This window comes from Nematolebias whitei, chromosome 1 (genome assembly GCF_014905685.2).
Source record: "Nematolebias whitei isolate Nwh7 chromosome 1, NemWhi1, whole genome shotgun sequence".
Taxonomy (NCBI): domain Eukaryota; kingdom Metazoa; phylum Chordata; class Actinopteri; order Cyprinodontiformes; family Rivulidae; genus Nematolebias; species Nematolebias whitei.
Window position 1 is genome coordinate 60060311 of NC_056498.1, and position 24533 is coordinate 60084843.

The 24533-nt window shown below is 39.2% G+C and overlaps 1 protein-coding gene across 1 annotated transcript; it reads left to right on the plus strand.

The window, feature by feature from the left end:
* The first annotated feature begins 4882 nt into the window (after positions 1-4882).
* On the plus strand, positions 4883-22803 carry wapla (WAPL cohesin release factor a). The gene is made up of 20 exons (XM_037679699.1): positions 4883-5001; positions 6015-6425; positions 6605-7307; positions 8198-8505; positions 8588-8718; positions 9928-10023; positions 10485-10646; positions 11308-11444; positions 11707-11818; positions 12679-12909; positions 14364-14475; positions 14582-14679; positions 14949-15025; positions 15319-15494; positions 17040-17155; positions 17262-17477; positions 18129-18330; positions 18643-18731; positions 18830-18925; positions 21880-22803. Exons 2-20 carry the CDS (start codon positions 6041-6043, stop codon positions 21943-21945), a joined length of 3513 nt encoding a protein of 1170 aa, XP_037535627.1. The 5' UTR covers positions 4883-5001; positions 6015-6040; the 3' UTR covers positions 21946-22803.
* Positions 22804-24533: the final 1730 nt, after the last annotated feature.

The following is a 24533-nucleotide window of genomic DNA, read 5'->3' on the forward strand; positions in this document are numbered from 1 at the left end:
AGTGCCAAAACCACTGGTAAATGGTTTACTGACCATGGTATTACTGTGCTCAATTGGCCTGCCAACTCTCCTGACCTGAACCCCGTAGAGAACCTGTGGGATATTGTGAAGAGAAAGTTGAGAGACACAAGACCCAACACTCTGGATGAGCTTAAGGCCGCTATCGAAGCATCCTGGGCCTCCATTACACCTCAGCAGTGCCACAGGCTGATTGCCTCCATGCCACGCCGCATTGAAGCAGTCATTCATGCAAAAGGATTCCCGACCAAGAATTGAGTGCATAACTGAACATGATTATTTGAAGGTTGGCGTTTTTTGTATTAAAAACACTTGTCTTTCATTGGTGGGATGAAATATGCTAATTTTTTGGGCCAGGCATTTTGGGTTTTTCATGAGCTGTATGCCATAATCATCAGTATTAAAACAATTAAAGACCTGAAATATTTCAGTTGGTGTGCAATGAATCTGAAATATGTGAAAGTTTCATTTTTATCATTACATTATGGAAAATAATGACCTTTATCACAATATGCTAATTTTTTGAGAAGGACCTGTACTATTCAGCTGTTCTTCAGAAATTTCAGTTGTTTTTTTTTTTCCAGATAATTTCCACTTTTTTGTGCTGATTTTTGCTTTCAGTTTAATTGAGCAAAATGGTTCTCTCCAGTTTTTTTTTCTGCTAATTTAAGCTTCTTTCTGCCCATCAAACAACCCCCCCCTCACCCCGGTTGCCATTTTTCATGTATTTTTTGCCAATTTCAGCTTTTTCTTTTCAGCTAAAATCCTAATTTGTGTGCCAATTTCCACCTTTTTAATCCTTATTCAGAAAATATGTGTTCTTTCTGCTTTCTTCTGCTAAATTTGGCTTGTTTTTTTAATTTCAGCTACTTTTCAGCGTGTTTTTGTTTAGCTAATTTCAGCTGTTTTTCAGCAAGTTCTTCTGCAATAAGCATCCACACTGCATTTTCATAAGAAATGCAATTTCTCTAGTTCTTTTTAAGTATAGAAATAGTCTTCCATAGTTCTGTATCTAAGTTTACGTATCAATATTTTCCTTGTGCGTGCGTGTGCGCAGAGTTCACGTATCTTTGGCTCATGCTAATGCACACACAGAAAGGGGACTCAAAGCCAAATGAAGTCTGGATTGAATTTGTTTTTATTGCCTTCATATGGGCTTGATAGCGCGGTCTGGTGTGATTCTTGGGCCAGGGGCTGAGCAGGCTGACCTCAGACAAAAAGTGTGAGCCAAATAAAGAGCTGATCCACGGTGCAGTGGTTGCAGATGTGGGGTTTATGTAAACACACTCAGTGTTTGTGAGAAAGATTTGTTTACCACATAAATGTTTGAAAGAGATGATCAAGCTGACCTGATGAGATTTGCAGAGATTGGTGAGGGAAAAAATACATGCTCCTTTACTATTTTGCTTTTAATTTTATATATATATATATAAATGTGAACTCTGTTAATGGAAAACCACACAGAAGATTTAGTTTTTCCTTACCCAACATGGCTCAGACTGAATGTATTTTGTACCGTTTTTGAATGTTGAGGAAATCAAACCTCAGCTTCTGAAAAGTCTCTTGGCTGTAAAACAAAAAACAAAACAAAAAAAAACAGGAATATTTTTTGGTGGGGGATTCAGTGGTTTGGCTCCCCAGTTTTCACATTTGACTTGCAGAGCAGATCGTGTCTCTGTTAACCTCTGGTTATTGGCATCCTTACCACCATTTTTCCATTTCTATGCACCACAACAAAGTTTTATTATAGAGAAGAGTTTTCCATCGGCTGCCAGCGGCCCACAGTATGGCAAATGGAATTTACTGGATTTGATAACAATTTGACTTATTTAGGTTCAATTTTATAACACAATGTGCACCTCAGGGGTCTGCAACATGTGGCTCTGGAGCCACAAACGGCTCTTTGGTCCATCTATAGCGGCTCTTTCAAGCTTTGACCAAAACTAACATAAAACTGAAGTTTATTGGTCGTTATACTAAAAAAAGGGTTGTTTTTAAGTCTTCCTGTCTTTCTTTCTTTTTTTTTTTTGCAAATATGTGAATAGCAAAACAATACAAAGAGTAAACCATACACACTTTCTGCTTTATCTCGTCAAAGTAAATTACTTAATTTTTCCACAGTAAAAAATAAAATCATAGACCTGCATACAGTAGTTCATTGTTTAAAATTTTACAAAATTGTTAAAATTTATATTTATCTTTTCTTTCTTTACAACAATGCAGTCTTTTATTTTGTTGTAAAATACAATGTTAAAAACCATTTGATATGTTTAGTTTTATAAAGTCTACTGGCCAGAAAAGACCCCTCCAACAAATTTAAAGTGGTCCACGGGCCACCAGTTGAGGATCACAGTTGGACCAGATTGCTGTGGCTTCAGACACTTCATTTAGTGAACAAAGGGGCATATGGCTCTTTTGATCGTAAAAGTTTCAGACCCTTGACCTAGTTGATAAATGTAATGACTTAGGAAACAAAAGTAGCAGTAAAAGTTGTACATCCAGCTGCTCCCTTCTGTAGGATCAGCGTGAACGGCCTTATGGTTGTTTCACGTTGGATGCCCTTCCTGCCACAACCTGGGTTTGAACCTGCAGCCCCAATAATACAAGAGGTGGCACTGATGATCAACAAGCTTCTGCAGACGAACACAAGAGAAAAAGTTAAGACTAAAAAATGAAGTTAAAGTATAAAAGAGCGATGGTAAGTATTGCTGCCATCTCCTGGTTTTCTGTCAGAGTTGCATTTTGCAAGTAATTAGTCTAAGTTCATCTCGGTGAGTTAGGTCATATATTCACAAAAAGTGTAAGAATGGGACAACTAGTTAAAGGCCTACTTTGATCATAAAAACAAACAAAAAAAAAATAAGTATCTTTTTTTTTGTAATTTTTAATTCATTTACAGCAGATTATACAGGACAACACAGATTGCATTTTAAAATTTCAAAGGTTTAACACACAAATGACCAATTTTCTGGTTTGCACACGGTTTACACCAAACAAACAGTGAAACACATATCTGGAGTACTACATTTGTAATAAAACAAAAGTATTAAAAAATGTGGAATACTCATCAAATTACCTGTTTAAGTGCTATTAGTGTACTCCTACCCAAAAAGCAAGCAGTTTAGCAGCCATGAGGTATGAGGTAAATTTAATAAAAAAGTAAACTCTGTGGCTACAAGGCAAAGTGGTCACAAATAACACTGAAATGACCATGACTCAACTCAGACACGCACCAACAGCTCCTTCAGATCTTCTGCAAAAATATCTGGCCTCTGCTTAGAAACAATGTCATACTTAATTCTCATGAGCATCATTTAAAATGTTTTAAGGCGTTTTTCTTTTAATATAGCAGAGTTAGTTATGTTGTGGGTTTTCAGCTGTCCTCCAGCAAAAGTAGCAACTCATTCCGAGATGTTTTTATTTTTCAGAACAGTCACAGATCACAGTGTGACATATAGACTAAGGCGTCTCCATCACTTCACTTTCTGTCACCACTGTGCAACATTTGGACAAATATAACCTTGTATTCAGTCAAGTGTTAAACATACGTAGTTTTGACATTTGGATGTAGTTGGCCTCAGCGTGACACTGTCAGTCCACGTCAAGGCCCAGAGGTGGTGATGTAATGCAGCCAGGCCCTGCATGACTGACTGTTTTGAACTCTGGTTTTGGCAGTCTGGCAGTCCTGACTTCATGCACAGGAAAGCGTCACAACCGAGTCCAACGTTCTGTGTGTGTGCAGTAATCTCCGATCATTTTACAATCTTTGATTAAATAATTCAAAAATATGTGCTGTCGCCTAATGAAATAACGCAGAACCTTTGAGTTTTAAACCTGCTCTAACTCACTGTAAGGTGAAGGTAAGGTTTGTGGGCTTAAGCACGTTCAAAGTTTTAGTGGAAGACATTGCTTTTACAGATATTCCTTCTCATTTTTGTGTTATCTCAGACCAATAAGAGATCAAAAGTTGCTGGGAGTTGCTCTCCTGGCGGCTACTTTACCATTTTGGCACTAAAATACTACTCAAATAGTAAAATTATTAAACTAAACACCAGGTAGAAGCCTGAACTGTGGTGCATTTATTAGCATTGTTGCCTCCAAAAAAAAAAAGAAAGTCTTAATTCAGATTTGATCGGGCCTTTCTGTGAAGTTTGCATGTTCTCTCTGTGCAGGTGTGGGCTTCTTCCAGGTACTCTGGTTTCCTTTCACAAGCAAAACAACTGCATGATAGATGAATTGGCAATTTCAACTGACTTCAGGAGTGAGTGTTTGCATGCATTTTTGTGTGCATGTAGTGTAGGCCTCCTGATGGGCTGTTGACAAGTACAGCATCTTCTTCAGGTGGCCACAGTAGACACTGTAAACAAGTAGACAAATCTGCAACTTACTTTTGGAGACCTAACATAAAATGCTTATTTATTGATTTAACCAATAAGGCTTTAGAATCAAATTTAGTGTGTGGTCAGGCTCATGGTTTGCTCAGTTCCCTAAAAGTTACTATAGAGTATACTGTTAAACCGACAGTTTACAGTTGCATAGCCCCAGTTATAAAAGCAGTCCTGGAGCGCCCCCTATCGCTTATTTTGATTTTTATTTGAACCAATCAGAGACGAGGATGCTGACACGAGCCCAGAGCGCAGGACAGCTTTCTTCGCGCTGATTGGTCACTTCCGCTGCCACAGCGTAGTACGTGAGTCTTTCCTAGCCTCGAAGAGGGAGGGGGTATTTTAATGGCCGTCAGTTGCTCCTCAAAAATGCAAAAACTCCGTATTATCTTCTGTAAATAGACAGGTGTAACGTCTTGTTCGTTTGGGACGCCTTTCTTTCGTAACGAGCATTACTTTTGAGACATATTTAGGAAAAATATGTGCTTCTAGTGCCTTTTCTCTTACCCTGAACGGACTTTACCCGCTTGATTTGTGCGTGTGTCTGATCAGGCCTCGCCGGGTTGGAAATAAGCGGACGATTAGCTGGAGTTGAAAGGTAACAGTCTACTCTGCTTTACTCCTACATGCATATTATAACTTTAGATATTATTATATACAATACAATTTATACGTGTACGTACTCTGTAGTGTTTGAAAGCAATCTTTCCGACATAAAATCTTGCGAGGTTAGAAATGTAAACAAGAGACTTACGTTAGCCTAGTTAGCAGTGTTGAAGCTAGCGGCTAACTTCACAGTAGTTAACTTTACATGCGAGCCAAGCTAGAGTTAGCAGACGTAAATAAGTTGTATTCACTGCAAACGGTAGGGAATGTAATAAACTCCCAAGTTTTATGAAAGTTGGTCAAACTTCTCCGGTTTCTTTTGCATGTCGCCCAGGCATCAATAATTTACTTGAAAGCTAAAGCTAGCCATGCTAACTTGGAGTGCTATCAACCATCAGTTGACTCAACTTTGCCAAATTCGCTGACTGCCAAAGTCAATTACCAGTTTGCGTTTTGTAAAATGTGTTGTGTGACGGTAGCTTTAACATTTTTATAAGTAATACAATTGAAATTAATGTTCATTACTTTGTGTTATTATCCACTCCACTAGATAACCCACATTAAATTAGTTTTGCTTGATATAAGAATACGTGCAAGTGATTGTTTGCGTGATCATTTCTATTTGTTGATGTATTTTCTCTTAAAAACACGTCTTTCTCGCCAGTTACAGTATTCGATACATCTCAGTTAGTAACAAATAGAAAATAAATAGCCACGTTAAAAATATTCAGTTATTTTACAAATAAAATGTACAGTCATTCTCTTGAGTGTTGTCTCTTAAAATAAAATGAAAGTCTGAGAGCATATTACAAACGTCTAATTTTCAACCAAGACATTTGGTGTTCTCTGTGCAAGAGAACAGCTTTAAGTCTACACAATTTCTAGACAAATGTTCCCTAATTTGACGGTGCCAACATCAGACATGTTCACAGCTGTTAATTGTTCATCATACGGTTGACTTGATGCTTGTGTGAAATGTTAAAGGTTCTCTGCTTCTGTCCACAGTGAATATGTAACATACAGCAATCAACATGACATCCAGATTTGGTAAAACATACAACCGCAAGGGAGGCGAGGCTAATTCAAAATTTGAAGAAGTTTTCTCTAATAAAAAGCCCACTCTGACTACCAAATGGGGAGAAACAACCTACAAGGCTCAGGTGGGCTCTAAAAGGCCTCTGTTAAATCCTGATAACCCTGACGTTCCCAAAATACCCAGGCTTGAGGACAGTGACGATGAAGAAGACCCATTTGGTTTTGACAGTGATGAAGAATCCAAGACTTTAATCTCCCACAGTGTGTCCGAAACTAACATTGCAGAAAAGAATGTAACAAAAACTGCTGAAGTGCAAAGTGGAGTGACTGCTGCTGTTTCGTCTGCTCAAGGCTCTGCAAGTGTAACCGCTACATTTGCAAGTAAGTAAACGAGAAAACAGACACTTAAAGGCCTTTGCAATGTTATTTTATGTTACAGCATTTGCAGTTATGGCATGTGTATAATCTTATTTTATTGCTCAGTTGCAACCACTAGATAACTAGGTTCAGTCAGGTTTTATCTAACCTTACACATTTTTACTCTTTTTGGTTTTTTTTAGATAAAATGGCATCAGAGGAGAGTATTACAAACAACCAGCCGTGGTACAAAAGTGCTTTAGATGGAACTCAAAAACCTTCAAGCCTGACATCTTTTGCAAACACAGTCCTTACTGAAAGCCAAAACGTTTCAGTGTCCCAGACACCTGTTTACTCTTCTAACTTAGACCCTACCTTAAAACAGTTGACTGATGCACCGGGAGGCAGCAAAGACCTCCAAGCTACTTCTCATGATGGATCTTTGTCAGAGGAGGTAAAGAGTGTGGAGCAGGAGCATTCCACAGAGCCTCCACCACAACCAGTAGACAACATTCCTCCCTCCCCATTTACCCTAAGATCCTCAAACTGCAAGAAATACCAGCGGCCCAACCGACCTTACAAAATGGATTCAGAGCCCGCTGAAAGCAACAACGACAAACCCACTGATACGAGTGCCCAAGATAAGCCCAATAGTCTTGTTCCTGCTAGCACAAGTAGTACTGCTGCCAGTGCTAAACCAGTAGCTAAGCCTGCAGGCAGAGGTGGTGGGAGAGTGCGGGACTACACCGTTCTGCACCCGTCCTGTGTATCTGTGTGCAATGTCACTATTCAGGATTCAGTTGAGCGAAGTATTGATGAACTGGTCCCCGCTGCTACCCCTGCTGACCTCGGAGAGGCAGGTCAAATGAAGAAGAAGTCTGATGGACAGCCAACCAAACCTACGAGGTGAGGATTTTTGTGTTTGTTTATGCCTTAAAAGCAGCATTGTAATACAGAATAACAAACAGTTAACTTTTCAGTTTAAAAGAAAACAATTGTCTTGCAGGTTGTCTTAAAGGGATTGCTCTTATTTTAGAAGTGGCGCAGCGTGTTGACTCGAGGAGTCAATATCTTGCAGTAGATTTAACAACATTTGTGTTGATGCACATAATTGCATGTTTTAGTTGTTTTGTTTTAAGGTCACATCAGTTAGTTGGAGTTTATGTTGTACTCAGGTGCAATTACTATAAAGGTAAATGGTAATTGGACTGCTTTTATATATAGGTATTTTATATATAGCACTTTTTTATTTTATCAAGACACAAAATGCTTTACACTACAATCTGTACCCTCATTTACCCATTCATACAGCACTCTAATATATCAATACAAAGAATAATCAGTGCTTTATCACATTCACACACTGATGGGACACGCATCATAGGCAGTGGGAGGCACACTGGGGCACTGTGGGTTCAGTGTCTTGCCCATGGACACTTCAGCATGTGACTGCTGGTGGAATCGAACCCCCAACTCTTGCATTGGAGGACGACTGCTCTAACCACTCAGCCACAGCCACCCAATTCTATCTATTCTATTCTATATAAGTATTTGCAGTGCTTATAGACCACCAGGTTTCATTTGGTTTTAATAGTTTTTAATCTATCATGTGCTGAATTTATATTTAATTGCTGTCAAACTGTGAAAAATCTTTTTATTCACTGAGTTATGGTTCTATAGTAAATGCAGTTTTAGTTGTGTTGTCCTGCTTCAGTTTCCTTCTTTTAGTCTTGAGTAAAACACATCAATAATACAGAAAGAAATTAACAAATTTATTATTATTATTTTTTTTTTAGGTTTAGACCCGCCCAGGTGAAAACAAAAAAGACTAAGACTGAGACTAAGCTGGAGTTTTTTGGCTTTGAGGACAAAGACGGCGAGGAGGATGAGGAGAGTTCAGAGGGTGTCGCGACAGGCAAAAGTAGCTACAAGATCAAGTATTTTGGCTTTGATGATCTGAGTGAGAGTGACAGCGATGACGAGAGCTCTCAGGTCAAAGAGAAAAAGGCCAAAAAGGCGGCTGCAGTTTTAGCTTCTCTGAGCTCCAGTGTGGACAGTCCTCATACCAGTGACTCTCAGGACAGTCAAACCAGCAGTAACACAGGTGAGAAAATGTGTTAACAAGACAAATCTGGGATGAAAGTTGATTCATTAAATTAAGCCTTTGAAACATGCGCTCCCTACAGATGCGTTTGAGTTTTTAGATGACTCCAGCCCTGGCAGCACTGATGGGCAGAAAGGGCGACCGGGGAAGCCAAGTGATAAATCCAAGGACGCAGGCAGTGGATTCAAAAAGATTTTTAGCGGACCTAAAAAGGTATTTTATTTGTTTATTTATCGTTTTCTTGATTGCTTTCGCAACTTTTTGTCTCATGTACAAGTTTAATTTGAACTTGTCAAATACTTATTAAAACATGTTAAATTATAAAACGAAGCAGACACAACCTGTAACTCTGTAGATCTACTCAATTATTTTTAAATTTTATAGAAATATGGAGGAATACAGAGGAAGTAGGAAGTTGAGACGCTAACTATAAAACACTTTTGACTGTTTTATGTAATATAATTCTATGAGTCAGCAGGAATGTAGGCTGGAGCGATGTTTGTGGACTTGAGGGCTGAATGTTGTTGTCCAGGGATTATCTTGTAATTGTGGTCTCACATGAAGTGACTAAATGTGCGCTTAGAAGCATGCACAAATGTGGGTGTCGTGAGCAGAGATTTAGATGTTACCTTCTGGTCAGGCTTATATTGAACTAAAAACTCTGTTTCAATTTGTGATGTTTTTCTGCCCACATTTTCTTTTTATTAATGTTATCTGAATCGTGTTTTGCAGTGGCTTTGGGTTATTTATCTGTCCTATTTCTGCTGTTTACTCCTTCCAACATGTTTAGAAGCTTTTGCTTTGCCTGCGTAATACGTACTTGAGTCACAATTTACAGGAAATTTTTTCTGCCGTATGGAGACTATTAAGCAACACACTAAGGCTGTAGTTGTCCTAGTTTATCAACAGCATGAGTTTTGTTGGAGTAACTGACTTAAAAATAAATGTACTAGGTAAAATAAATAATTGTTTTTACAAATATAAAATGGAAAGTTATATTTATAGGCTTTTTGTGCATTTAGAGGTTTGGATTTGGTGTTTTTCTATGATAACAAAAGGTACTATGATTGAATAAATGGAACTAGTTACATTATGGGAGCCGAGATGGTGTAGAGGCAGGGCAGCCGGCTTGGGACCCGAAAGTCGCAGGTTCGATCCCCAGTCACTGCACATCACGTGGCGTCTCTGGGCAGCACGCCTCATCCCCAAAATGCCCCCCCGGGCGCTTTCAATAGCTGCCCACTGCACCACCCGGTGGTGGATGGGTTAAATGCAGAGACTAATTTCGCCATTGTATGGAAACATACAGTGCTGACATTGTGATGACATTATTATTATTATTATTATTATTATTATTATTATATTACACAGAATACCACTCTGTCGAAATAAGAAATACTTGTACTTCTTCTTGTGCTCCAGTCCCAGTCTAAAGCTGTGTACAATGCTCGCCACTGGAACCAACCAGAGCCTGAGGAGATACCTGCGCCTCCACTTTCTCGATCTCTTACTGCTCCGGTGAGATTTTGTGTTTGGCTTTATTGCATCTTTCTCTACACTACTCACATGTGAAGTCTGTCACTGTGGATATATGTGGAACCGTTAATTTATTTATCATTTGCATTCTTATTCTGCACAATTATGGCAAATACTATGAAAGGGTTTTGTTTAGTTGCCCTAAATTGTTTCTTGAATTACTTTACCAGACAAGTTAACCTGTTTTTTTTACTTGTTTATTCTGCAGAATTTATTCCATGGAACTAAATGTTTGTACAGAAACAGTGGATTCTGGCAACAAGGATATAAAAGTTGCTGTTTACTTTGCCTTATTTCATTTGACGTCAGTTGGCAACGTTTTTTTCAGATGTGTGTGCTTAACAAGTTGTTCATCTGTGGTACATTCTGTAGACATGCCACAGACTTGGTGTGTGTGTGTTTGTGTGAGAGAGACTCACTTTCCTGCTCATTTACTTCCCTAGGCCACGTTATCGAGCAACACCAAAGATAGCAACTCCCATAAAGATGATGGCGTCTTCAAAGCCCCTCCACCACCACCGAAAGTCATCAAATCAGAGACCATGCCCACGCGACCCTACCAGGATATTGTGACGGCGGTAAAATGCAGGAAGGAAGACAAAGAGGTGAGTTCAGGGCACAATGAGATGTTTATCTTTTTCTTAGTAACAGCAGGTGAAAAGCAACTTATCTGCTTGATATTTTTGTATTTGTTTGTTTGCATGCTGGTATAAATTTTGTTTTTCATTTTGCTTTTATCCCTTTTGATGCGGGTCATACAATAAAGGGATGGCTTTCATTTCATGGATGTCAAGCTCATTATTGTTTATTTGAGCCCCGCTGTGAGTTGAAAGTAGCAATAAGGACATCTGCTGATCATTTAAACACCCCTACAGCTTGTCATTTACAGAAGGGCCTTCTAGCCTCAGATCCTGTCGTTAAACACAGATCCCCTGACGTATAGTATTACTAGCCACAATGAGCTGTCGCCACACTGATGCCATTTCAAACCCAAGTCGTCCTTCCTATATCACGGAGAGTGCACTCTCTATAGATAATGGTTGCTACTGATAAACATACAGAAAGAACTGCTGATCAGGCCTGACTCCACATGCTGAGCTGTTATTGATGAGGTGTATTAGCACAGTCAGCTATTATCTGTAATGCAACCTGCAGAGGAATTTCCCAGTGAGAGTTGTTCCATTGATGTTCGTGTCAACGTATCTCTGGACGTGTGCGTTGCTTTTCTGTTGCACGGCTGTAACTAACCCCTTCCTCATTTAACAGCTATACACCGTGGTGCAGCATGTGAAGCACTTCAACGACGTGGTGGAGTTTGGGGAAAATCAAGAGTTCACAGACGACTTTGAGTATCTAGAAACGGGACTGAAGAGCAGTCAGCCGCTTAACACAAGATGCCTTAGGTAAGTGGGATAAAGCACGACGTGCCCTCTCCTTGCTGAACTCTATAACTCTGGTCCAAATATTTTATTTTCTTAACTTGTGCCACCTTGTAGGTACGGAATCCAAATGACTGAAATGTATAAAATAAAAAAACATCTAAAGTTTTTTTATTTTATTTTTTATGTTAACACAAAAACATGAAGCCTTTCTGTGTTATTGAGCTCTCTTGTTTATATATTTTAAGACATTAATATTGTACCTTTTCCTCCCGTCATGTTTCAGTATAATCAGCCTGGCCACACGGTGTGCCATGCCCAGTTTCAGGATGCACCTGCGGGCCCGAGGAAAAGTGGCTCAGGTCTTCAAAATCCTCAGCGATGCTCCACAACACCCAGTTAGTAAAGTTTCTTTTTATCTTTTTTTTAGTTTCTGTTTGCGTTTCCAAGTTGGACAGTAGTTCATTAACTCCTTACAAACATTCAGTACCCCAACATCAGCTAAACGGATGTAATCATTTCCAGTTTTCCCCACAATAAGTTAATATTTAGGTAGGCCTAACAGGTTTATGAACAGCTACACATATATTCTTGAAAATTCTTAATCATATTTGTGTTATTTATGGTCTAAAATAGCAACCTGTTTTCTTTTTTTTTATTGTAGAACTGAGTGCAAAACATCTTTTCATCTTTATTTTTTATCTTAAGCACACAGGAACAGATTCATAAATCTACCCTCTGGTTTCCCAGAGCACCACAAATATGTGCTGATTTTATTTTTAAGTGCTAATGTCATGCTTTCTGTAACTTTATTCTATTTTACTTGGTGTTTTAAAATTAATTACCCAAATCTTCTGTTTTCCCCTGTGATGTGTTGTTAGTTTGCATCTAAACTTTGACATGATTGTGTGACCTGAACAGTTCTTTACAAAACAGAACGCTGCATTTATTCCAAAGTTTTGGTTGGTTGTACATTTTTGTTTTTGGTGCTCTCTAAAATGTGCTATTATTAAAAAAGAAATGAGTACGTTAACACGTTTTAATTCAATTCAGTTTATTTATATAGCGCCAAATCACAACAAAGTTGTCTTTATAACATCTGAATGTCTTGGAAAATAAAATAATTGCACTTGTATAGGCTGTTGCTCTTAAAACAAAGCTTTTTTTAATCTTACACAATTTTTTAAAGGCGAACCATTCTGCAAAGCTGCTTAAACTTAAGCGGCTATTTATTACAGCCGATCTCTTGCTTTTTCAGAACCTCGCTTTGTGCACGGCTGCCCTGATGTACATTCTGAGTCGAGACCGTCTTAACATGGATCTTGACAGAGCATGCCTGGAGCTAATGATCAAACTGCTGGAGATGGATCAGGACTACTCAGGCAGCCAGGATCAGCTCACTGAAAAGGAAGTGGCAAAGGTCAAAGAGAAGATCAGGAAGCTGTGTGAGACTGTGCACAACAAGCATCTGGACTTAGAAAACATCACGGTGCGTTGCTCATAATAATACAAAGACTTTTTTAGTCTCCTGATGTATTTTAAGACAAATTACCTCTTTTTTTCTGATGCCTGCTGATGCTTTTATTGAGTTACAGTAGTCCCTTGTTTATTGCGAGGTTTACGTTGAGGACCCCTCCCCCCACCCACAATAAGTTAAAATCTGCGAAGTAGTGACATTTTATGTATTTTAGTATTCATATATATACTAAAGTTTTAGAAACCCTTCCCACACTCTTGCAATGTTATAAACTCTTAAACATACGTCATTTTAACGACACGTATATATAGCTACTAAGGTTTACTCGCCAGCTCTGCAGAACAGCAGCGCCTCGGTTCCACTCAGTTCAGGTCTGACTTGGTTCTGTTTATGCAGGCCTACCCTGCAGCGACGAAGCCCACAATGTTCTAAACTCTTAAACCTAGGTAATGTTAACTTCACAGTACTGCAAAATTTTACTCACCAGGTCTGTAGAAACAGCGGCTCAGTTCCGGTCTGGCAGACTTACCCTGCCAGTTCTGCTCCGGCTCTGTGCAGCCTTTGAGCACTAAAACACTTTCTGGAGGGAGCCAGACTTTCGTTTAGCTAGCACGGGACCAGATGGTGATCCGATTAAGTCCAAATCTGTAGGGAAAAAAAGTCCTGGTGTGCTCCAGAGAGAACACCAGACCTACGGCGGCGCATCCCCGCTCAGAAGTCCTCTTGGGCCGGCTAGCATCTCTCAAATTCACAGATGAGTCTGGAGGTCCAGTTCTGGTCCCGTTCCCGGTGGGTTCCGTGCTGCTCTGCATCCGCTGGGCACCAAAGTTCCTGTACGAATAAGGACCAAACTTTTTCTGATCAGATCAAAACTTTTCCTCAAGTATTTCAACAGAAAGCAATGGGGCTTCTGGGCAGGGCACTGTTGGCTTCTGGGAAATGTAGTTGTTATGAACGGGGATACAGTGGAGCGTTATTGAGAGAAAACTACAAAATGGCTGTGCCTGTCTGAAGTATTTAATTTTTTCGTTAACTTTTTACTGTCCCAATCACGTAATATTAAAGTTGACAATCATGTGTTCTGTTCAGTTTTATTTTATTTTTAATTTTTTTTCTCGTATACAATCTTACTTTGAAAAACCGCGAAAGAGCGAGTCCGTGAAGTAGCGAGGGACTATTGCATTCCAATATTTTTCAATAGAAATGTTAGAAGTTCTTGATTACCAGTTTTATTCTTGTACAAACTCAATTTCTGAGAAGTACTTGGTGGAAATCTGTCGAGCTGCACACATTCTGTAGATTGATTAGCAAAAGTATTTTTTTAATAATATTTATGCAATACTTCAAGCAAACATTTCTAGACAGTGTTCATCATTAGGTGCTCTGTTTTTGTTGCGTAAATGATAAAGTTGCTGGCTATGACATATTATTTTAACAAATTCTACGAATTCAAAATTTTTTTGTAGGCGGGCCACCTTGCCATGGAAACGTTATTATCACTGACCTCCAAGAGGGCTGGGGACTGGTTCAAAGAAGAACTACGGCTACTTGGAGGTCTGGACCACATTGTAGACAAAGGTAGGTTGAAAGTAAACAGTTTTCTTTTTGCATCTATTAGAGCTGTCTAATAACTGTAAAAAAAAAAAAAAAGAAAGGATTGTGAATTGGATTTGTGTTGCTGCAGTGAAAGAGTGTGTGCAGAATCTGAGCCAAGAAGATGACAAAGATAATCTTGTAGCAGCTTTGTGGGGCGCTGAAAGGTGTTTGAGAGTGCTTGAAAGTGTAAGTACAGTTTTTATTTTGTCAACGTTGGGTTCTGCCTTTCAAACAGTCACGGACAAGATTACTTGAACTTGTGATATCGATGTTAACTTTGTCAGACTTAATTTGAAATAAAAAACCTCTTTATCTCTGTTAAAACAATGTTTTTGATTAAATATCTGAACTTAATGCAAAATCCTTGATTTTATTTTCTGTATCATGTTTACTTTTATAGCCTCCTTTAATATGTAGCCTTCACTAATATAGTTTCTGTGATATTTTGCTAACAGGTGACAGTACAGAACCCAGAAAATCAGAGTTATCTGATTGCCTACAAAGACTCTGAGCTTATTGTCTCTTCTGCTAGGTAAGCACCATCCTATTATGCCATTTATTTTAGCTTTCTTTACTTTGATTATAGCCATCAGGTTAGCTCAGTAATAGTAGATAAGACAATCCCCACTTATTAATATTATTTGCAAAAGTTTGGCTGTTACTTTTACAATTGAACCAAACTAATCTAGACGTCTGTACACAGAGTAGCACTCCGATAAAGCTAATCTAAGTTGTCCTCACATCCATATAATGTTTACAACTTGTGTCGTTTCACTTTGCGTTTTATGATCTCTCATAAATGTTTCTTTTTCTTACTATCACCAGAGCTTTGCGGTACTGTGAGGATATGATCCAGAGGTACAGCAGAGCGCTAAACAACAGCTCTTTGTCGTCATCGGGTGTAACACTGCCACACTGTAGCTTCAGCAACGTGGGGAAGGCTGTGGAGGACTGTATGAGGGCTGTCATAGGGGTGCTGCTCAACCTTACCCACGACAATGGTTCGTTCTCTTAAAGTTGCATATTTGAGTTTTCAAATTAATTTAGGTAGTTTGTTTTTGGCATGAAATTAATCTAATTTTAAAATTTCTTGACTCCAGTTAAGCCAGTGCTCAATTATTTTATGTTATGCACCCCCCCCCCCCCCCAAAAAAAAAAAAAAACCCCCCCCCCCCCCCCAAAAAAAAAAAAAAAAAAACCTCCACCGCGACTGTAAATAATATGTCTATAAAATTGTTATAAGTACACCTCCGCCTAACACTGTGTCCTTATTAACATAAAATAAAAAAAATATAGATCAACTTACAAGGAAGAATAAATTTATGAACATTGTTTTTTAGTCTGTAACAGAAACAACTCAATTTGCCTGAAAAAAAAAATCATTTTTTAAACTAAATATTTTGGGCCATTTGATACTGAAAAATAAAATATAAATAATAATAAATTCAAATTGATCAGCAACTTTTTAACTCAGGAGTGTTCTATAAAACACTTTGACCTACAAAACAAAAATGAATAAAACAATTTATGCTGATTTTTTAAAATCAAAGTAAAGAAGTCTGGGTCAATGAGCACACTCATCGATAGAACAACAAAAAATTGTCAACATGAAAGAAGAAAGAGGGAGCAGGTAACCCTCTCACTTTGAGTTTACTCTTTGTCGCCTGCTGTGGGTGACAAGCGTCCAGAGAATCATAACAACAGCAGCTTAACTGAGGTGAATTTATTTTGTTAGCAAAGAACAGAGTCCAAACATTTATTAAACATTACTTCTGTAAATTGTGCTTTGACAAACTCATCTATAAAACTAAAACATTTTGTCAACACAAAAGAAGAAAGGTGGGGGCAGGTGTCTCTCTCGCTGGAGTTTACTCTTTGTTGCTTGCGAACTGTGAGTGACGTCCAGAGCTCATGGACATAAAAACAGCAGCGGAGGACGGAGGAGGTTACGGTTGGAGTTTATTTATCGTGTCAGCAGCAGAGGGGAGAGACACGGTTCATGCATGGCTCCCAAAACGACAAGGCAGCCATATTGGTTCATAACTTTATTATTAGGAACACATGAGACAAAATGAGAATGGGGGGGGAACTACTCCCTGCAGCAAAAAAAAAGCATGTTTTCTAGGGTCACATGCGGGGCGCATCGACCTGGCATTGCCCCGGGCCCCCCCAGGGGGGTGCATCCCACTATTTGAGAAGGACTGGTTTATATACCGTACTTTCCACCTTAAAAGTCGCACCGCCATAGAAGTTGCACCAGTCCAATTATGTCTAATAAAGTGGGAAACGACATTAATACATCGCTTCGCCTAATAAATCGCACCTATTCTGCGTCACCGCTGATGCGTCGCGTTTGAAATGAGCTGCATTTTGCCTGGGCGGCACGGCAAAATGAAGCTCCAGGAGTTGCTAATTTATGGAAAAAGATGCGACTTATAGTCCAAAAAGTACAGTATGTCTGGATTTCCAAAAGTATTTGAGTCTGCAGGGAATCATGTTGACTGGTATAAGCAGAGGTCAGCAATAATGTTTATATTTGTTTGCAGAATGGGGAAGCACTAAAACTGGTGAGCAGGAGCAGCTAATAGTCACCGCTCTCAATTGTGTCCTTTGTGTCCCGCGCTACATCCCACAGGAGCAACGCTTCGACGTGCGAGTATTGGTAAGGCTCTTTTCAGGAACACGACAATTCAGCATGAATGCAATTTATTACTAACCTGGTTTTTATCTTTTTGTGTCTCACTTGTTTGTTGTGTTGTGTATATCAGGGTTTGGGGCTCCTAATTAACCTTGTGGAGTACAGCTCCAGAAACCGCCACTGTCTGGTAGAGATGGAGTACAACGTGGATGACACATGTTTGGAAGACAGCCTGATGCAACCTGCTGACCAAGCGCAAACTGAGGCCGCAGCAGTGTTAGCTGAGGCTCAGGGAGATGGGGCCGACATCCTGAAGTCCTCGGGAGCTTTGGCTGCCCTGGTGAAGGTACAAAGTACTTATTTTCCAATTGTCACTCACTGCACGCATTTATTTCGTCTTAATAAGAGGAGAGGTTTTTATGTCTTCTCATGTAATGATCATTTAAGAGAATTGAGCTATGGTGAGGGGAAGATGTTTTTTTCTGTTCTGATGAAAGCAAAGGAGGTGAAAAAAAAGGCTAATAAGCCGTTTTTTTGTCAGAAATGTTCTTTATTTTTAATCTCTCCACACTGCACAAACATAATCTGCCACATTCATTGTACTCAGTCAATAAATTCACAAGGATGTAGTCATGTTCTTTTCACAGACTGAATACTATTCAGAAAGTGTAGGTCGATGGATGCTTGTTTGTTGGATTCAATATAAAAATCCAAATATTTGACTCCAGCTTTTTAAATACTACTTCATACAAAGTTGTTTTATTGAAAATGAAAATAAATTTGCTATAAAACTGCCAACAAATTGCTTTCCTGTATACAAGGCGTAGGACTTACGACAGTATTTAGTACACCTGACAAATCTGTTTCTTGTCCTCTGTAACTGTATTTTTTTACATGTCCTTTATATTTTGTGAAACATTGCTGCAAACTATTAACCAGCTCCATTGCAGTTTGTTTTCAAAGATTCCAACTGTTGTTCTTTTCTGGTACATCCTAGCTCTTCCTCGAGAGGGAGCGCGCTGCCATCTTGGCTGAGGCAAAGACGGACGACCTCATCAGCGAGGCTCCCAAACCGGCGCAGGACCAAAGTGGAGAGTGGCAGGAGACGTCAGGAGAGATCCAGTGGGTGGCGTCTGAAACCAACGACAGCCAACCTGAAAAGAAGGAGGAAGAGGATGAAGAGCTGGACCTAAATAAAGGTAGACACACGTGTGTGTTGTGCATATAAAAGAAGTTCAAGTCTAGACAACTACACTTAATTTTGGAGCCATTATTATTGCATAGCTCTGTCCTAATTATATTTTATGCTTTACTGTAATTTATAGTTGATGAGTAAATTATAGCAATTATAATTCAAGTCAGCAAAACTACAGTATACTGCCGGAGTACTGAGACTTAAAAAAGCTTGCACTTATGATTGGATCTGTGTATATTGCAATCCTCTTTTTAATTAGATAATTAGGTAACTATAATTAACACCAATTCTTTTTCATCCCTTGTGTTTGCTGTAGCTCTGCAGCATGCGGGCAAGCATATGGAGGACAGCATTGTTGCCTCCTACACAGCTCTGTTACTAGGCTGCCTCTGTCAGGGCAGCCAGGTGAGAATATGCCAAACACGTACACCATAATATGATTTGAGAATATTTTCTTACCCAAAGATATTTATATTTGTCACCAATTTCTCTGTCGTCCTCAGATAAATGTGACTACTGTGAGAAAAAACCTTCCTAAAGGGGATTTCTCTATCATGACAGAAATGCTGAAGAAGTTCTTGAGTTTCATGAACCTCACTGTGAGTACGATTGGCAGAATGAATCGTTTTGTATGATGATACTGACGCTGAGATGAAGTTGTAAAGGCGTACTGAATCTTGTAATACGAACAAATCATATTCATTTTCTTGAAAAAGGTAATTTTGATAAGGGATTAAATGAAGGCAAATATACCCATTTAGTTGGTTTCAAGTGATGATGCTGGTCTTGGTTCTATAGAAATTAAAAAGGAGAAACAGAAATCACTTGATTTGAACTTTTTGCCTACAAGCACAATTTTTATAAAATGCTGTGGCTTGCATCCCAAAAAAATCATTTCCAACCAGCCAATTCCTTGTGAGCCCAAAAAGACCCTTTTGGTTACAGATTATTTCAGCTTTATTCATCCTTAGTTGTTTATTTTTTATTTATCTATTAAAAGACTGAGGGTTACAAAATATCTCAAACGCAAATGTAAATAAACGGCTGTCTAGTTGCTCAACTAAAATATCTCTGTAGCTTCTTAGACGATATAAGATCACGGCTACTTGCTGCATTTATGAAAGACTGACGGATAATAAAAGTGATCAATATGTCCTTCTAACTCAATTATTCTTAAGGGTTTGTGCGTTCTAGCAGATAATATCAATTAACAACAGGGGGAAAAACAAGTCTACATCATAAAGCCCATTCATATCCAGATTCAGTTTCAATTACTTTCCATTCAGTTCTTTTTATAATTCACATGTTGTTCATTATGAAATGAGTAAAAATGATCTAAGGAAGTAAGTAGATTGTGTTAATGGTGTAGAGGCAGGGCAGCCGGCTTGGGACCCAAAAGTCCCAGGTTCAATCCCCAGTCACTGCACATCACGTGGCGTCTCTGGGCAGCACGCCTCATCCCCAAAATGCCCCCCGGGCTCTTTCAATAGCTGCCCACTGCACCACCTGGTGGTGGATGGGTTAAATGCAGAGACTAATTTCGCCATTGTATGGAAACATACAGTGCTGACATTGTGATGACATTATTATTATTATTATTATTATTAAATCACCACTTTGTTGCAATCCCCCATCCTGTTGGTGATGGTAGGAAGGAGCGACTAGGAGAAAACCTCCAGTAGAACCAGGCTCAGGATGAGCGGTCATCTAGGGGTTAAGCAGACAGGAAACGCTCACAAACACAGGAGTACCGTAGTTTCTATGGGAAAAACAAAGAAAAACAGGTTAATGACAACAATAATTATATTAACAAAAATGGAGAATACAGAGAGTGAATACGGCTGCAGAGTGAGGGGATGTTGTCAGCAGTCTAAACCTATAGCGTAAGAATATAGCAGAATGCAGACAACGGTTACAGTATTTTCCATCGTACACGCCGCACCGCTCTAAGTCGCATCAGTTCAAATATGTTTAATAAAGTGGAAAAAACATAAATAAGTCGCTTCGCCGTATACGTCGCATCTATTATGTGTCACCGCAGACGCGTCGCGTTTGTTACGCGTCACCGCTGACAACCTGGAAATGTGGGCTGGTGTTGTGCCAAAAATGGAACGGCTGCCAAATGGCGGCCACCGGAGCGTGCACGGGAGGGCTTTAACAAGAATTTAACAAGTTTAACACTTAAAAACGATTATTTGATTGCTCAAAATTATAGCAAAGTGTGTCTCAGTCAAACTTTTAATTTATACACGTGTCAAACTCGAGGCCTGGGGGCCAAATGTGGCCCCCGTTGACATCTTATCTGGCCCCCAAGATGATATGTTAAACGTAAAATACTTTTTTCACTTGAATTTTTTCAGTAATCTTTGATTATGATGTCAAAAGTGCAACAGAGAACATCAAATGAGATCAATCAAACTTTTTTTTTTTGAGGAAGCTGCAACCAAGAACAGATGTTGGGTTTCTAACTTGAGTTAATGTAGATTCTGAAACTGGTCCTTAATTTGAAAAATAAAATAATATTTTGGCCCCCTTTTGTGAGTTTGATGCCCCTGCCTTAATAAATGCACTTTAGTGGTCAAATCAGCTGCATGTCGCCGGGGCGTTGCAGCGAAATGAAGCTGATTTGATGGTTGCTCCAGTCCTGATCCCAGAGCTGGACAAAGGTGGCAGACTATGGCAAGCCGATTGTGTCATTAATTGCCACTTTTACCTATTACATGACACAACAGCATGCCATACTACTAGAGTGCCATCTAGCGGCGGAAAATGGTAGTGTTCAATATCCGAATTAATGAAAACGATCATATCGCAGCCAAAAATTGGTTTATAAATATGGGGAAAAAACATAAACAAGTCGTTTTTGTGTATGTGTTGCAGGGCATGTAAATTATGAAAAAAAACTGCGACTTATAGCCTGAAAAATACGGTACATACAATGGAGACAATTTTATTAACATAGAATAGAACAGAACAGAACAAGGTTTTTATAAGAATAGCTTATGAAACCCAAACCAACCCTAACTAGAATTTATAAATAAGGAAAAACTTCCGGCCAGTCTTGTAAGTAGACAGGGTGTCGGCCTCAAGGACAGAAACTGAAAGTTGGTTCCACAAGAGAGGAGCCTGATGACCAAAAGCTCAGTTTTAGAAACCCTAGGAACGAGTAAACCTGCAGTCTGAGAGCAACGAGCTCCGTTAGGAAAATATGGAACAAGAAGATATTTAATGCAAAATGGAGCTTAGTATGGTTTTAAATTCTGCTCTGATTTGTACAGGGAGCAGCATATTTCAAGTAGTAATATGAATAAAAACACACTAATTGGTTGGATTAATATCGAACGGTCTCAGTCACAGATGGGCGTTGTGCCGCAGCTTTAAATGTGATTCGTCCCGTCAGAAATTACTGCAACCATCTGTTTCATAAAAATGGCCTTTGAGTAGAAGCTTAAAAAAATCTTTACAGTCTGTGCCTCGAGACCCAACGAGCATGGCTGTGTATGGTAGCACTGTCTCACGCTCTTGCTTTATTTTCTCTTGTGTCTCCATGCAGTGTGCAATGGGCACCACAGGACAGAAGTCTATCTCACGGGTCATTGAATACCTGGAGCACTGTTAACACACAGTGAACCACAGTGAACTCTGCACATTTAAAGGGATTCCAGACCACCCTGGTCCCCCTCTCACAACCAACAGGAGCCACAAGGGGCCAATGGAGTTGCACTTCCACAACTTGATTGCTCAGAAGTCTCCCAGATAAATACTGTTGCGTTGTTTTTCAACTCGTAAGACCTTCACTCCCGTTTTCTGGAGCTTAGCCCGAACCAAAGCCCTGCTTGCTGACAAACACGCAAATTCTCCGTCGCTCAACAAAACACATTTCAAGATTTCCGATTCATCCTCAGAAAAGAATTACGCAGAGGCTAGGCTGAATAACCCCACAAGCTTCTCAATCATCAGTGGATTGTCAAGTGAAACGGACTCGAGGCAGACCTCCATCATGGTTTGACGACGGGCCACAGAGGAGGAGACTCCTGTTCACTGTCAAGTCGTGATTTCTGGTTGCGCAGCCGGAGTGTGAAGCATTGAATCAGATTTTATGGATCATTACATTTTAATCTCTGCCTATCTACGTCCAAGCCAAGGTTGAAATAATTGATCAGCAGGGAACTCAATCATTTTCATGGATGTTAGAATGATGTCTATATGTAAGCCAGTGTGAAGCGATTTTGAGTGCAGACATCCATTAACCTACGTTTGCTGTTAGACTGAATGTTTAAGGGAATGAGGATTTTTAAGCTTTGGTTTTCATGTTTGTGCCCAAAAATTATTTTTAGCTTTCGATTCATTATGTTTTTGGGTTTCTCTTTAGTCCTTGAGGACTTTTATTTTATTTTTACCCCTCAAAAAAATAATTTTTTAGCTTGACACACCAGCCATGTTTGGCTGTTCTCAGAATGAGAATGGCAAAAATTACAGCAGATTTTTTTTTTTTCCCCATATCATATATTTTGTTAATATTTTAACTATGGATTATTTAAATTTTAATTAATTCAAGTTGTATATGCATTTCAAAGTCACAGGTATACCACATGTTGAATTTTTCCAAATGATTGTTGTGCTTTTAATTTGTAATGAAATGATTTTGAAAAATATATTTAATTTAAGGCTTTCTCTTGTCTAAATGCAGTCATTACCCAGAATGCTGTTGTTTCAGTACAATTGGCCTGAATAGATTAGTTCACAGGCTGGATGTTTATGTGACTAATTTTTTTGCTAATTCTAGCAGAAAAAGCCACAGTTTTTTTAATCTTTGAATCGGAAAACATTAAAATTTTTTTGCGTGTGATTTGACAAAACGTGTCCAGCCATATGCAGCTACATGCTTTCCTTCATTTTATCATAATGTCTGCATCGGAACATTTGCTCCCCATTTATTTATTCTGTTGTCATGTTACCTGTGATTATGCACCTGAACCTGTCGTGTACTGCTCACATGTACGATCACTGAACCGAATTACAGCCATACCTGTGTAGACGACAGTTTAATCTGGTTTGTAGAGCTGCAGTGAACAGAATGTCTACTGCTAATTACTTTGCAAAGTTTTTTGATCTAAATGAAATTTTAGAATGTAAATACTCCTGTACATAGCCGCTAATGAACATTTAAATTATGTAGACTCTTCTTTTTTCTCCTGTAAACTCTTATATTTTTATTTTATATAATATTGGAGTTGTTTGACAATAACTTGCAGGAAGTGTGGGGGGGAGGGGGGAGTTTGTACTTGTTTTAAAACTATTGTCTCTGGTTACATGTAAATAATTGTATCTTAAGACTCAAAAAATTGCTACTTTCAGTACACTTGTGTGTTTTTTTTCTTCCGAAGTTTTAATTTTCTTACTAAAAATCTGCATTTTTTTAAAAAACATCCAAAGCTAAATGAGGGGAATGTATCGACCACATGTAATATTGATCACTCAGCTTTGTCTTTTCGCTCGTTTCAGGGCTAAGATGAATGCATGTGCATCTGCAGCCACTGCTTCTTTTCCTCCCCCCTTGACAAAAAAGCCTGTGAAAGATTGAGAGCTCAGACGCTGGTCCATTTGCTTAACTACACTCGGCGGTGGCAGTTTGTGGACACGGCTCCTCAGTTTGACTGATGCATAATGGAAAATTAAGATTCTTGCTGCTAGTTGAGACTCCACTTCCAAATCGCTTGAGGAAAAAGGGGGAAACGCAACAAGCAGGAGACAACTGTGGTAAAAGTGATGCAACGGGCAGCTTGTTAATCGACAAGACTGTGGCGCGTTTGCAGTAAACGTTGCACAGATAGCACATAATTGTGTCTTTATGCTTCACTGACCACGTGCAAATTCATGATTAATATTGAGTTGTGAAGGAAAATTAATTTCCAAAGAGCAGGGATCCTGAAAATTGACAGCTGGCGCTTCCGTTCATCTCCCTTCGATGGCGATGCTTCACATGTGGGACTCTGGAAACAAAGAGTGCCCTGGGATAATCATCGTGGCAATGAAGGATGCCGAAAACGGCCTTTCCAGTTCTTGAACTGGTAAACTGGTAGGATGTCCTCCCCCGTTGAACGTGAGGGAGATGAGAAGGAAAAGCACTGGGGATTAACGGTCCCCACCTGTCAGTCAAAAGCCTCATCGAAGCTGCACGCACAAAGGCGGAGGACCGCAACGGAT

Coding starts and splice junctions, on each gene's coding strand:
- wapla (XM_037679699.1), top strand. CDS start 6,041: ATGACATCCAGATTTGGTAAAACATACAACCGCAAGGGAGGCGAGGCT. Junction 8,719..9,927: donor TTTTTAGCGGACCTAAAAAG/GTATTTTATTTG, acceptor CTTGTGCTCCAG/TCCCAGTCTAAAGCTGTGTA. Junction 15,026..15,318: donor CTTATTGTCTCTTCTGCTAG/GTAAGCACCATC, acceptor TACTATCACCAG/AGCTTTGCGGTACTGTGAGG.